The sequence below is a fragment of the Limulus polyphemus genome, unplaced genomic scaffold, assembly GCF_000517525.1.
Source record: "Limulus polyphemus unplaced genomic scaffold, Limulus_polyphemus-2.1.2 Scaffold1097, whole genome shotgun sequence".
Classification (NCBI taxonomy): Eukaryota; Metazoa; Arthropoda; class Merostomata; order Xiphosura; family Limulidae; genus Limulus; species Limulus polyphemus.
The window spans coordinates 1938-15659 of record NW_013666707.1 but is presented as its reverse complement, the minus strand read 5'-3'; the positions used below and the strand labels follow the sequence as shown (position 1 = coordinate 15659).

Sequence of the window (13722 nt, the reverse complement as noted above, 5' to 3'; positions counted from 1 at the left end):
TGAGCAGAATGGACATGCTGTACCGGTTCTTTTTCTTACTACTGTGATATTTTTTTGTTGCTCATATAAAATCATCAAAAATTATAACTTTCCTATACTGAAGATGTATTTCCAATAGTTACTTACTGCCTCTCAAAGATATAGCTGTTCTCGTTCAGTGCTGGCCTCTCTATGCAAACCTTTTCACATGCCACAAGCCTTGAGCTCCCACATACCCCACAATCAATGTAGTTCAACTGTGTCTCACATGCAAATCATCATGCGACACACCCTCCTGACACGTGAGTCCCTCTATTCAATTTTAGCCAAACTATCACCTCGAGTTTTAGCAGAAAATGTAAGCACCAGTTTTCAGTAAGGAGGAAGTTTGAGAAGAGGTAAGTACCTATCAGAAATACATTTTCAGTATAGGAAAATTAAAACTTCTGATATGGTACATTACCTCTTCTCACATAAATCACTAGAATCCCAGATTGAATAGGTGGAGGGACTAGTGTAAGGGAAAAAATAATCCTTCAAAATAATCTAAAGAACACCCAAAAATGGGAGATCCTTGCAGCAGAGGATCCTACGTGGGAGATCGCACCACTTCTATACCAGGTGTACTCTACCATAGTAACCTGCATGTTCATCTGCCTTGAACCACAACACGGCAGCAGTGAACACGAGTCCAACTGAGTGAGAGAATAGAGACACCTGTAATACACGTGTGAGGAGTTATGTTGATTGGTCCAGGCTCTGAATCCGAAACCCAGACACTGGGAACCAACATCCATGTGGGGGTAGAATGAGAGATCCCAATTTTAACGGCTCACTCCAAATCTACAACATCCTCTCAGATAAACCTATTCAGCGATGGAGCATCAGGTTGGAGATCATTCTCATCAGAAAACCACTGCCCTACTCTCAAGTGAATGGATTCAGTATTATTTGCATCGTATATATTGATCACAGGCATATAGATGGCAGCACTGAAAGAGTATAGCTATATCTGTGAGAAAAAGAGGTAATATACCCTATTAGGAAAGATTTTACATTAAAAAAAAACTTGCACTGCGCTGGTTTTCTGACCTTTTGTGAACATGTATTTGTGACATGTTCTGATCCAAAAGTGCATATAAAAACAACAATCAATTTTCTGAAGAGAAAATATCCATTGCTACAAAGACATTTGCTTTGAAACTACTTTGACCAAGTAACATAGCTTTTGGTGAAATATTTTCTGTGCACACGAATGACTTGAATCATACTTTTGGGTATCTTGGAAAACAAACCCCAACAAAAATATAAAACACCAGTGCATTTGAAAGTTTTTAAAATGATTTTTTAATTGTGTATAAAAATTTAATAAACCTTTTGGGGTAATTTACTATGTATTTATTGAACAAAATATTTCAAGACAATTTATGAGCTCTTTGTCAGACAACAACACATTCATATTCCTCTTAAATAGTTCATAAATTAACTTTAAAGCTTGCATCTTATCAAGCTTGGACTGTGTGGGGATGCTAGAGAGAATTTTACTCCCTTCCCCAGAAGTTAGTGTCACTCCCTGTCTTTTTCAAAGTGCAAGGCATCATAATTAAGTGTTACTAAACCAGCCAATTATTTGGACACATACTTATCACCAGAAAACTGAGTTTCACCTTGATGTATGGATATCGTAGTCCTTCTCTGGATCTAATATGTATTGTGTAGTTAATCTAAAAGTTTATTTCATAAACTAATATAATTATGTTAAGTATTTCTTGTTGAAAAATATTGTGTGTATCACTCACCTGGGTAAATGAAGTGCAGGTTTGAAACTGATCTGTTACTTCACTTGTTTCATTATCCATGTGCAATCCTTCTTGTGAGACCTCTCGAGACCTTTCTGCTACGAGTTTACACAAGTTCTGATCAGTGGATGCATGGAAAGATAATGAACAGGAATCAATTTTCTGAGATTCTGTCGATGGAGGGGAAACATCCATCGGTATGGATGGAACCAGCCTTTCTTCTTTAGAAATCTGTTTACTATACACTTCCTGAATCAAAAGATCAGAAGTTTCTGAATGTCTCAGTTTTGTCTGTAATAACTCTTCAACATCACTGTGACTAGATCCTGATCTTCGTCGTGGCCTTCCCCTTTTTCTTCTGTTGACTGAAGCTGCTTCAATCAAGTGACGGTGGCTTTCAGTTAAGGTGTTTTGTTGCGGTGCACGAGCAACTTTTGGGACCATTTCATGAAAAATGGTTCCATCTTTCTCACCTGGTTCTTTATCCTCAACTTCAGCTAAGCCTTTTACTTTCAAACTTTGTGCTGTTTTTAACAAGGTTGACAACTGATCTTGTGACACATTCACTTCACCATGGTACATAAAATCAATAATAGCTTTCAGATCTTTGTAATTCATGTCCTTCATTATAACGATCGGATGTTTACAGGGGTTTTCTTTAAACAAACTCTGAAAGAAAGGGCTACATGCTGATAAAACCATTTTATGTGCTTTTAAACTAAGTCCTTCACAGGCCAGTGTCACGTCGACAAACTCTTCATTGAACAGAAGCTGTTCAAAAACATTTAGCATGTTGTCATGGTGATTGCTCCACTTTAAACAAAACTGTTGGGATCCCATTGTGATAAATTATCTGGAACAAACAGGATTTAAAAAAATACATATACACATTAAATTTTCTCCAACGTATCATAATAAATACATTCATCTTCCAACTATTAAAACATCTAGCCCAAATACAATACATATCACTTCTTCTTTATACATGTATAACAATCAAACCAAAGTAAACATGTATATCACAGCACCAAGTTTACAACATTTATAAAAAATCAGTTCCTGCCAAAGATCAAGTCTGAAATATATTCCTATTACCCCTGTAATCAACTTTTTATTTAATAATATAGCAGAGACAACTTGGTCCTTTAAAGCTATCCTTGCACATCAACTCTTGAGAAAAGTGAAAATTCAAACCCACCATTTATTTATCAAGATATAATCAATAGTAATGCATAAAAATTTATGTATAGTATAGGTTTGAGCTGTGTAATACTATAGTATAAAACCAATATTCTGTGAGAGGATTGTTCAGTCTGAGAATATGTTACAAAACAGAACTAAATTAATTATTTTATTAACAATCACTAAGAAGAAACACATTGATATACTGCTAAGTATTTGTTTTATCTTTGTACACAAAAGTTCTGTTATATATTGTTACGACAGCGGGGGTCACGTGATACTAGTAACACGTCATGAACTTCTAGAAGTTTTGTTTTGAAAAAAAAAACTTTATTCTGTAAACACTTCCTTTCATCTTATAATTAATGTTTTTACTGTTGATCAGAAAGCTTCATTTATGTATCCAATAATTTTCAATAACATATTTCTTTTGATATTTAATCTTGAAGATTTTAGCAGTTACCACCTCTGGCTATAAATCATTAAAAAAAAAAACAAGAGTAAAAACTGACAATGATATATTATCAGTAACCTATGACATTACCTGCCACAAAGGCATAAGGTTAGGCTAGATAACAATATTTGACCTGATAGATCAATTGTTCACAAAGCTCTCACCAACCCCTCCTCAAGTAAGCAAACTTTGCAAATGTAGTGCACTTGTTCTCAACATAACATAACGTTTTGGAACAACATGGGACCTATTTCAGCTGTCTCATCCTCTTAATTAAACTAAAACTATTAATAAATAAATTTTTAAACAAATCTTAAAGCCAGCTCACAGTTCTCAAACATAATCCACACATCATCACAATGGCCATTTTCCAGCTACTTGAGGTTTACAATTACTCAGATTGTCTCAAAACAATTACAACAACTGAGTGCAGTAATTAAGGACTTGTATTCAAAACAGACATCAAATTCACTCACGATCTGAAACAATAATTCATTCAAGACATGCCACTAGTATATTATAAAAACAATTATTCAAGCAAAAAAATGACTGTGAAACAAGCCATTAAAAGAAATGTTAAATAACTAAGCATTTATGAACAAATTCTTCACAAGTTCATTTACAGTGTCTTACTGTACATCAACTTTTCCCAATTACAGTTTAACTAGAACTCAGTCAAATTGACCGACCACACGACCTCTTTATTCTTGTTTAAAGTCTTTATAGATACAATACTTCTTTCAATATTTCTTTCACAAAATTTGACAGTCTTTCAGTAAATATTACATACAAAAAATCATATTTTTAGTGAAGTATTTTTTAATAAAACAAAATAAAGATTTGTCCATGAATATACTGGGTATTTGTTTTGAATAGTCCATGTGCTAAGTAATTTTCATGTTAAAATTAAAAATATTTTTCTTCATCTCAAAAATCTCAAATTTCCTTTGTGTAATCCCTAAAACCTTCTAAATGCATTTCAAATGTTTTTTTTTTCAGTTAAACTTTATAGTTTATCTGCTATTCTCTCTAACCTACCTCAAAACAGGATCAGTCAATTCAATTAATCTCATAACCACCAGAACACAACAAAAAATTACATAAATCTAAATCACCATTATCTTTTTAGAATGACTTCAAATTGTAACATGAAACTACATTCGTTTATCCTAAGTTACCCACATGAAATGTATGTGCCTCGTAAAACATTTTTATTATTACTTATTTTACATAATCTAACCTTAAAAAATCTAAAAGGTTACTTTTATAATTATACATAAAGAATAAACATGAAAAACAAGAAATAAAATACTTAACCAATCTTCCTTTTTCTTTCTATCGGTTTTTGAAGAGAGTTAATCCTAATTTTTTTGTACTAATGATAGTAATGCACTTAATAATTTTTATTTAATTAAATAATGCACCAAAGAGTATAGACTAATAACATGCAAAAAGTACACAAATTCCCTTACCTCTCAAAATTTTTTGGCTTTTTTTCTATGTGACAAGAGCCATGACAAATTCATCCAAGCTAGTCGTTAACTTTCCCACGGGAATGATGTTGGAACTCTAACATTTAACTGTTCAGAACATAACATTATACAATACATCATTTGATAGATAAAAACCTTGACTTTCTATTGATTATAGGTAATATATAATGTAACATAAGAGAGAACTATTAACAAAGCCTGAAATAAAGCATGTGACAGGTAGGTGTGGCAGGAGGGGTCTGATTTTCTATTCGATAGCTCTGTAACCAAACAGAATTGAAGACTATAGAAATTGTTTTGTCTGAGCAATGACAATTTTTATAGAGAGAAATTTATGTTTAATTTTGTTTTTGAGGAGTGATGGATAAAATAGGAATACGATATGCTAAAAGAAAATGTGTCATGTGGGTCACGCTAGTGGAAATTCAGGATTTTTTTTTAATATTGCCTTGTAGAATTAAGAACTTTAAACTTGTATACTATTAAAATATGGATTATTAGCTACAATATTATTGCTATTCTAATTGGTATAACATAAGCAAAAAGTAGTTTAATAAAATTTTGAATGTAAGACACTAAAACATTGTGTCATGCGCAGTGAAGGATTCCCGTGGTGATAGGGTTAACAAGAAGTTAAGCCTTGAACCTTTCTACCAGGGTAGGATGAGGGATCCAAATTGAGGGGTGAATTGCAATTTTAACTGCTCACAACATTTCCTCCAATAAACCCAGACAGAGATGAAACATGAGACATTTTGTCATCTACACCAGTAGAACACCATCACCCTACTCTCAACTAATGGTTTTATCATTATTTGTATTGTATATCATTATTACATTCAGGAGGATGCCTCCATAGTCCACCATCCCAGTGGCTTGGAACTGGAAAGTGGTATGGACTCCCATACTCTACTGGAAGAAAAGGGGGAGGGATGCAGTGGAGAGTTCGGAGGAACATCAACAATGGAGACAGTGCAACAGGAGACCACGAAAACCCTATTTTGACCACTCCTAATTTATTAAATCTAAGGAATGGCAGGGAAAGGCACCTATCCCCTTCTGCTTTACCCATGAAGTCCATAGGTTTGTACGATCCGGAATGGACACATGAATGAAGCAAATATATCATGAGGAAAACCTACGAGCAATCTTGTGGAACACCCCATCTCAACAGTATGCATTTAAGGGTTATTGAAATGTTAATTGTTAAGTTATCATGTACTTACAGTGCAGATTTGACTAGTGTAAGTATACCTGGACAAGCAACAAAGTGGAGTGTATGAAAAATTGATCCAGAACAAAAAGGATAGATTGAGCTGAAGCAGCTGAGAAAACCAGATCTGTGTTGACCAGGAATGAGCTATCCGAAAGACCTGACAGAGAGTGGCAAGGATGAACAAAATCACCCAGAGAAGATGACAAATGGGATGAGAAAATAAAGGTATAAACAGGTCCCAATCCTGTGTGAATGCATCAACAGCTAAAGCAAGTGGATAAGGAACCAGAGACAAAGAGGTCTGAAACAAGATCGAAGGGCAAGGCACAAAACTAGTACCCAACCCCATGGTGAACAAACTTAAGATAGTGCCACGAGGAATGAAAAATAGGAATGTTGGCATAAAAATACAAAATGTCAACCATAGGAGTCCTCAGTCCTGGAGAAATGGCCCACCATGGTATGATAAAAGACAACAAAGGAAATAGGGAAGAACCAAGATGTGATTAAGGTGGGACAAATCAATCACAGAACTCCAATCTGTATTGAGAATAGACGACTAATGGAGGAACTCTTAGATGTAGGACAGGTAAATGATGAGAAGGTGACAGACCTGGAACACTAATAAAGAATGCAATGGCCAAAAAGACAAAAAAGCAACCAAAAAAGAAAAAAATATAATGTAGCAATACAGACACCCCCACATGATGCTAAAGTCAAAGGAGTAACACCACCAAAAAAACAGACCAGTGGAGGTAAAAAGCCGTCCGTAAGTCCCAATTAACAGTGGAAGTGAAATGAAGTTGGTACAAGACAGTATCCCACCCTAGAAGATCCCAAAAGCAAAGAAGCCACATTTGTAGGGAAAGCAACAAAAATGGCATTCACCTCAACATTGCGGTAAGGGAGAGGAAGGTATCTCAAGAAAATCCCCAAGAAATAGAAGGAACTCCTCAGAAATGAGGTATGTAGCAGGCAACACCAGTAGAAGAGATGATAGGGGAAGAAAAAACTGGAAAACTTGGATAGGGAGAAAGGGATAGGATTAACAGATTCTGCCCCCATACAGACAACAGAGATTTGAAATGCAGAGAAGCAAGAAAGCAAAAACAACCTGCCTGATGATAAGCTAAGGCAAAATGAACCAAAGCCTGTGGAAGGCGAGGCATGTCAGCACCATATCTCAAAAGAGAAACAAAAAGACCCAGCATGAACCAAAATGTCTGGAAAAGGAGGGAAAAAAAACCAACAACAACTGTGAAACATGTATAAAAAGGACTGAGGAAGGGCTAGCAGACTCTGCAGTAAGGGCCTGCGATGGCCAATTCATAATCAGGTGGAGAAAAATTGTCAAAACAGACATCATTCCAAACAACTTCAGCAGTTTCACGAGGAAGCCAAGCAATAGTGGGATAAGGTTGAGCAGAAATTAATTGTAAGAAGTATAAAATATAATTAATTATGAAAATAAAAAAGTCCTCATATTGTAAAATTAAGTAAGTGTATAATGACAATAAAATTTTTAGTAGATGGTATTTGTTGAAGAAACAATATATTTAACCTAATAAACAACTCGCCAGTAAGATGAATGACAAGTAAGCCTAAAATTACATGTTAAGCCGAAAATAACATAGTACAAAAAAATATCACTAAACGTTAATTAAAAACCCTAACCTTACAAGAAGTAGGTACAAACCTAACTAAATATATGTTACTGAAACCAAATAACTACAAATAATAATATTAATATCAAAATATTCAAAACAGTATAACAGCTTATCTATAAAGTCGGCAGACCCAAGTATGTAGGTAACCAAACTCAAGGCCTGACAGACATCAATTCATATAACAATCAATCTCCCAATGTATTAAAGCCGACAATTCCTCATTCAAGTATCACCACCTGAAGCTAATTGTGCTGGGAGTAAATATCAACATTTTCAAAATGGAAACATAAACTTTGATGAAAACCAAAAAAAAAAGGTGAAGAACAATAAAGGTAACTTATCACTTACAATAGTTAAAGTGAAGTAGAAAAAAGAAGAAAGAAAATATCTCCACTTCATATGAAATTCCAAAAAAAGAGAAGAGAGCACAAACAAAAACATCTTGATGATAGCACTTCCAAATGAGAAGTGATAGTTTGGTAGAAATGAATAGAGGTTGTCACATGCGTCAGGAAGGTGTGTCACATTCCTAATGATGTAAGGTTGTCGCATGATGATTTGCATGCGAGATTCAGTTAAAGTGTATTATTCTATGGATACGTGAGAGCTCAAGGCTTATTGCATGTGAAAAACTTTTTTTGCATATAGAGGTCAGCACTAAATGACAATAGCTATTTATGTGAGCTGAGTTAATTTACCGTAACAGAAACTCCTCTTGCATGTAACCAAAACCAAGTAATATTTATTGAACATGTTTATTTTATCTTGCAAATATAAGTCAACTTGTACCTCATGGGTTACTGAGCATACATCACAGTACATTATCATGTCAACAAAACAAAAAGTCACATTTACATCCTTATTGAGACCACAAATATTGCTGCACAACATTAACGATGTTGTGTTTACCATTGCAATTCCAGCTAACAAAGAACTTGAAACTAGCAGCTGTTTGAACCTAGTCCTGCTTACTAATTTAAAACAATGCAGTGACTTGTCAAGAAACCCTCTATACTAATAAAGAAATATAATGTATTCAGATTGCAACTATGTGACTAGTGTATTTATGCATTAGAATATGTGGAACTTTTGCATTCCACAGAACCCTGTGAATCTCCTATATCTTGAGAACCCTTGGAAGTCTGTCAACAAACCCGAGGGTTCTACAGAACCCCAGTTGAGAAGCACTGATTTAGAGTACTTTAAAATATTAAATTTAAATATTTCAGTATGTATTTTAGTAATTTATAGTATCAATTATATTAATATAGCAAATGTACATGTAACAGTTCTCCTCCTGTGCTTGATCATATAGTAAATCAAGCCCAACCTCATCAAAAATTCTTTAGTTAAGGGCCAAAAACACCACCAGTAATGAGGGTAGTCAACTGATATCCAAGGGTAGGAGGGTGTTCATAGAAGTTTTTAGTCTTATAATTAAAATTATTTATTATTAATTGTAACTATCATACAAGATTTTCAAGGAGATAAATAAGACAAGATAAAATAAAAAATTTAGAATTTAAAAACCTGCAAATAGGGCTTGTAAAAAGTAAGCAAACAAGGTTGGAGATATTGCAAAATTACTTACTCAAATTACAAACCCCTATTTCGGCCCCATGTTGTTACCTAGAATAACATTTGGTGGAGTCAAAATAGGAATTTATAGTTTGAGTGAATAATGGCTATAGTATCTCTAGCCTTGTTTCCTTATTTTTTTACGATCCCTATTTGCAGGTTTTTAAATTCCCAATTTTTTATTTATATTGTTTGTTGGCTTTTTTTTTATGCTCAACTATGGGCAAAGGATTACTTGGTTTAAGGGGTGAAATTCTCCAAAAAAAAAAAGTAGAGGTACTCAGCTGTGTGAAATGGACCTGTTTTTGAAAAAGAATAAAAAATCTATGTGTTAACTTAAAAAACGACAAGCAGTTCAAATAAATCCCAGTACTAGTACCACCTTAAAAAACAAGTTCCAGTACTCAGTACCGGTGAGTACTGGCAGAATTTCCCCCCTGCTTGATATGAAGCTACCTTTATACATTGTAATGATAATTAGTAGCTAGCTGATATGGTTCATGATGATTTACTATAGCTGTTGACTACTTGATTGCATTAGTTCAAGATTTAAAATGGTAAGCTGTAGCTGGAGATTTGTTTGAGAATATACTGAGCATTTATAGTTTCTGTGTATCTATATATTCTCTCTAAATATAATGTATAACAATGGACAATTATAAGCCTAGACTAAGACACAACCCCCACTAAGTGCATATAAAATTTTACCAGCAGAAAAGCAGCCTTTTCAAATAAAACATATAACCTAAAATATTTCTTTAAATAAACCTTCATGTCTTTTAATTTAATTATTCTACAAATCTGTCTGATAAAATTTAATATTGTGTGTATTGATTTTTCTACTTCTTGACTTTATACATAATATAGTGGTTGTCTCCCTAAAGATACTGATTGTATAGTGTACAAAGCATTGAATATTTACAATGTTACAGCCATCTATTATTGGCTGGTAATTCCTGTTTCACCCTGTACTTAAGCTTTTTATAGGTACACCGGATATCTGTAACAAAGCTAACTTCAAGGGGCAATAATAACGTTATTCACTCTAGAATTATGCTTTTTAGCTTATGTAAAATATAGAAGAAACAAATCAACTTTTCAATACCCCTATGACCTTTGGAGTACTTTATTTAGTATTCTACAAAAGGCAAGAGAATAATAATAATAATAATTACAAATGGGCCATTTTGAGTGGATTTTCTTTTCCTTGCAAGTCTAATATAAGTGCTTTTTGGTGCATTTTTATGCATTCTGCCTTAGCAGTCAATAGTAAAGGTTTTAAAGTGTTGTTTGAACTGAAACTTTACTGTTTAAGATGCTTTTTGCCTGAATATTATATTAGCGTTTTGTAAAATTCCTTTCAATCCCTATTATGAACACCTATTATGCTTCATGATAAATTAAAGACACCCAATTTCTTTGTGTTGTATTCTAAAGATCATAAGATAGGAAAACACAAGTTTAAGATTTGGAAAAAGACTAAATTTTTGCTTTTTCTAAAGATGGAGTTCCAAGACCACCTTGAAGGACCATATGGTCCCTTGTTAGCAGTATATTATTTGTGAAGTGTACTTCACATATGAATTTAAAATGTAATTTTCCTGATTGTACATTTAGTGTTACTCTTTGAATATTATTAATTTTACGTTATCTGAATTATTGGCTTTGCAAATTGCAGTTTTACAAATCCTATACTCTAAATACTGTAACACTTAAAAACTTTCTAATTTCTACGTAATACCAAGCACTGTTGCTACTATCTTACGTACCGTTATATTTATGGAATTCGTAATGTATGGGTAGTGCAATACTTGATTTTAGTAAAGGTCAACTTGTGCAAAATTTTTCATGTAACTGTATTACAATTAGCAGTTTTGAGTTTACTGTTTAGTTAAGCCTTAACTCTTCGCTCTAATGTCATATATAATTATATGATAAAAAGTTTTAAAATACAAAAGATTAAATCTATAAAATCTAACAGTAATAACTCATTTCTTCTTTATTCTTGAAAATAAAAATAATTATAAATAACTATAACAACGATAACACACGACCTACTTTACCTTAACACACTTACAATAGTTAGGAATAGTAGGCCTATACGTTGAAAAAAATTTTTTTTTTCTAGAAGACAATCGAAATGAGTAAGAGCGTCATCTGTCGGAAAAATTAAAGCTATTGCACTTATCCAGCTGGTTCGAACATCTCTTGACTCAAATGATCTATTTGTTTAACAAAACTTTGAATTCAAAGCAGTCATAAGAAGTAACTAAGGTTTAACAAAATTTAAGCTTTAGCTTTAGAACTGCTAGATTATGTTGATCAATTTTATTTTATAGCATTGTAATACTGAATGTACTTATGAAAATAAATTTTGAGTTTTTATTGGTAATAACCTTGTCTCTGTGACTTGCTTGTGAGATTGCGAATTCTATTTTTATTTTGTTATGGTTGTGTTTACCCTTCATTTATTATTCCTTTTATCGTTTAGTTCAACAATAAATTTTTAGTTATGTGAAAGTGCTAACTCACCTTCTACATTGAGCACGTTGATTTTGAGTATGTTTGCTGACACAAGCTTCCTCTAGCGGTAACGTACAAATATTAATGTTGTGATGTAGATTTATGATAATAGCTAGTCACATCAGATGTAACCTTGTGCTCTAATCATTAAATAAATAGCCTTCCTTGATCTTGAAACTAGATAGTTCACGAGACATATTTAGAAAGAATTATTGCAAATTGTAGCTCGATATTGTTATTGATCTTGAGAAGTGATTTAATTTCATAATTTTTTTCGTAATTAATTTTTTTATTCTTCTGATTATTTTCCTAGTTCTTTTAACAATTATTAAACTTAATAACATTAATATTTATGTTGTATTTTTATTAATGTTTGTACCTAGTCCTAGTTTTGTCATCATCAGACAGAGAAATAGGATGATGACAAAACCTTGTCAAACGTTGTACATTTGCTGTTATGTTAAACTTATATTAAAGTTTTTCTTCATTGCCCAGTCAAGCCGTCTCCAAGCATTATGAGTAAATAACAGTTGGGACAAACAAACACACACACCCAAACTTCTGGAAAAACAGCAAAACCTATCTTATAGTTTTGAAATTTATAACACACAGAAATAAACCGTATAAAGCGTTTTTATAATGAGTACATACAAGTAGTGAGAACACAATTCACGCATAGAGCAGGGTACGAACTCCTCTAATACTTTCTCTATGTCAATATAGCGATATCCTTTTTCAAGCAAACCTCTAGTGTTTGTGTGTTTTGTAAGTATACGTCTACTTATTAAATGTCTGCAAAAGTCTAGGTATCCAATGATACAACGTTTCAAAAATGTCATAGTTTAGAGCTATAATGGTAAGTTCAATTGCCGGATAGTCTAGAAAAATGCCAAGGTGAACTATGCTAACGTTCTGACATTATTGCACCCCGAGGAATAATAATATTTTTACCAACTAAATGCCAACAAAGTGTGGCTCCATCAAGATGAAGTATCCAGCCACACGTCCAAGTCAACATTTCGGTTTCTCCACAAACTGGAACTCGTGGTATACCATTCACAGAGAACTCCCATGGACTCCTGTACCATTGGGTTGATCAAACGGGCCATCGAAAGCCGTCATAAGCATGGGGAGAGAAGAAGCAGACGACAACATTTACCTGCAGTGGATATTGCATTGCAGAGTGACACTATCTAACAAAGGTCATCACACAAAATAACATCAGTGGTGGAAGGAGAAGATGTAAGGCCTAAGCAGTCAGTTATCCAGAAGGAGAAGCTGTAAGGCTTAGGCAGTCAGTCATCCTTCTATCGTTATCGCAGATTGTGAACACATTTCTGTAGTAAGTATTACATGTAAACACGGTGCACTAAAGGAAAAGGACTTCTTCTGTTCTGCTCCGGAAGTGTCGCTCGGCTGTCTGAAGCATTATTCTGTCTTTGTGTTGGTTACTTTGATGTTAGTGATCATGTTTATCAAATTCAGTGCAAACAATTCTATCAACAAATAAAGTTGTTTTTTCTAGAATATTTGTTTTTCTGATAGTTCAATAACACACGGAATAAAGAAATATTACTGTGATGAGTAGTAAATTCGTGAACAATTTCGATGGAGACTAATAATGGTTGGAGACGGCTTGAATGGATAATGAAGAAAAACTCTAACATAAGTTTAATATAACAGCAAAAGTACAACGTTTCGACAAGGTTTTGTCATAATCAGGTACAAGTAATTTACACTGACACGGATATATATTGTTACGTCTCTGGTCGTTAGTTAATTTTCTGTGAAAATTCTTTCCGAAGAAACTTTAGCGATACAAGTCCTTTCT

The 13722-nt window shown here is 33.6% G+C and overlaps 1 protein-coding gene across 3 annotated transcripts in view; it reads right to left on the bottom strand.

Annotated features, from left to right (window-relative positions):
- The window catches only part of LOC106462109 (protein tramtrack, alpha isoform-like), a 59580-nt gene extending 47656 nt beyond the window's left edge, over positions 1–11924 (bottom strand). For 2 of the 3 annotated variants that reach the window (XM_022389250.1, XM_022389248.1), the window contains exons 1-2: positions 11901–11924; positions 1779–2631 (exon numbers count right to left, since the gene is read on the bottom strand). In XM_022389250.1, the coding sequence (XP_022244958.1) occupies positions 1779–2618 (840 nt within the window). In that variant the 5' untranslated portion in view covers positions 2619–2631; positions 11901–11924. Of the gene's footprint in view, positions 1–1778; positions 2632–11431; positions 11467–11900 lie in introns of those variants that run through there. The other variant, XM_022389249.1, reaches the window with a different exon arrangement.
- Positions 11925–13722: the final 1798 nt, after the last annotated feature.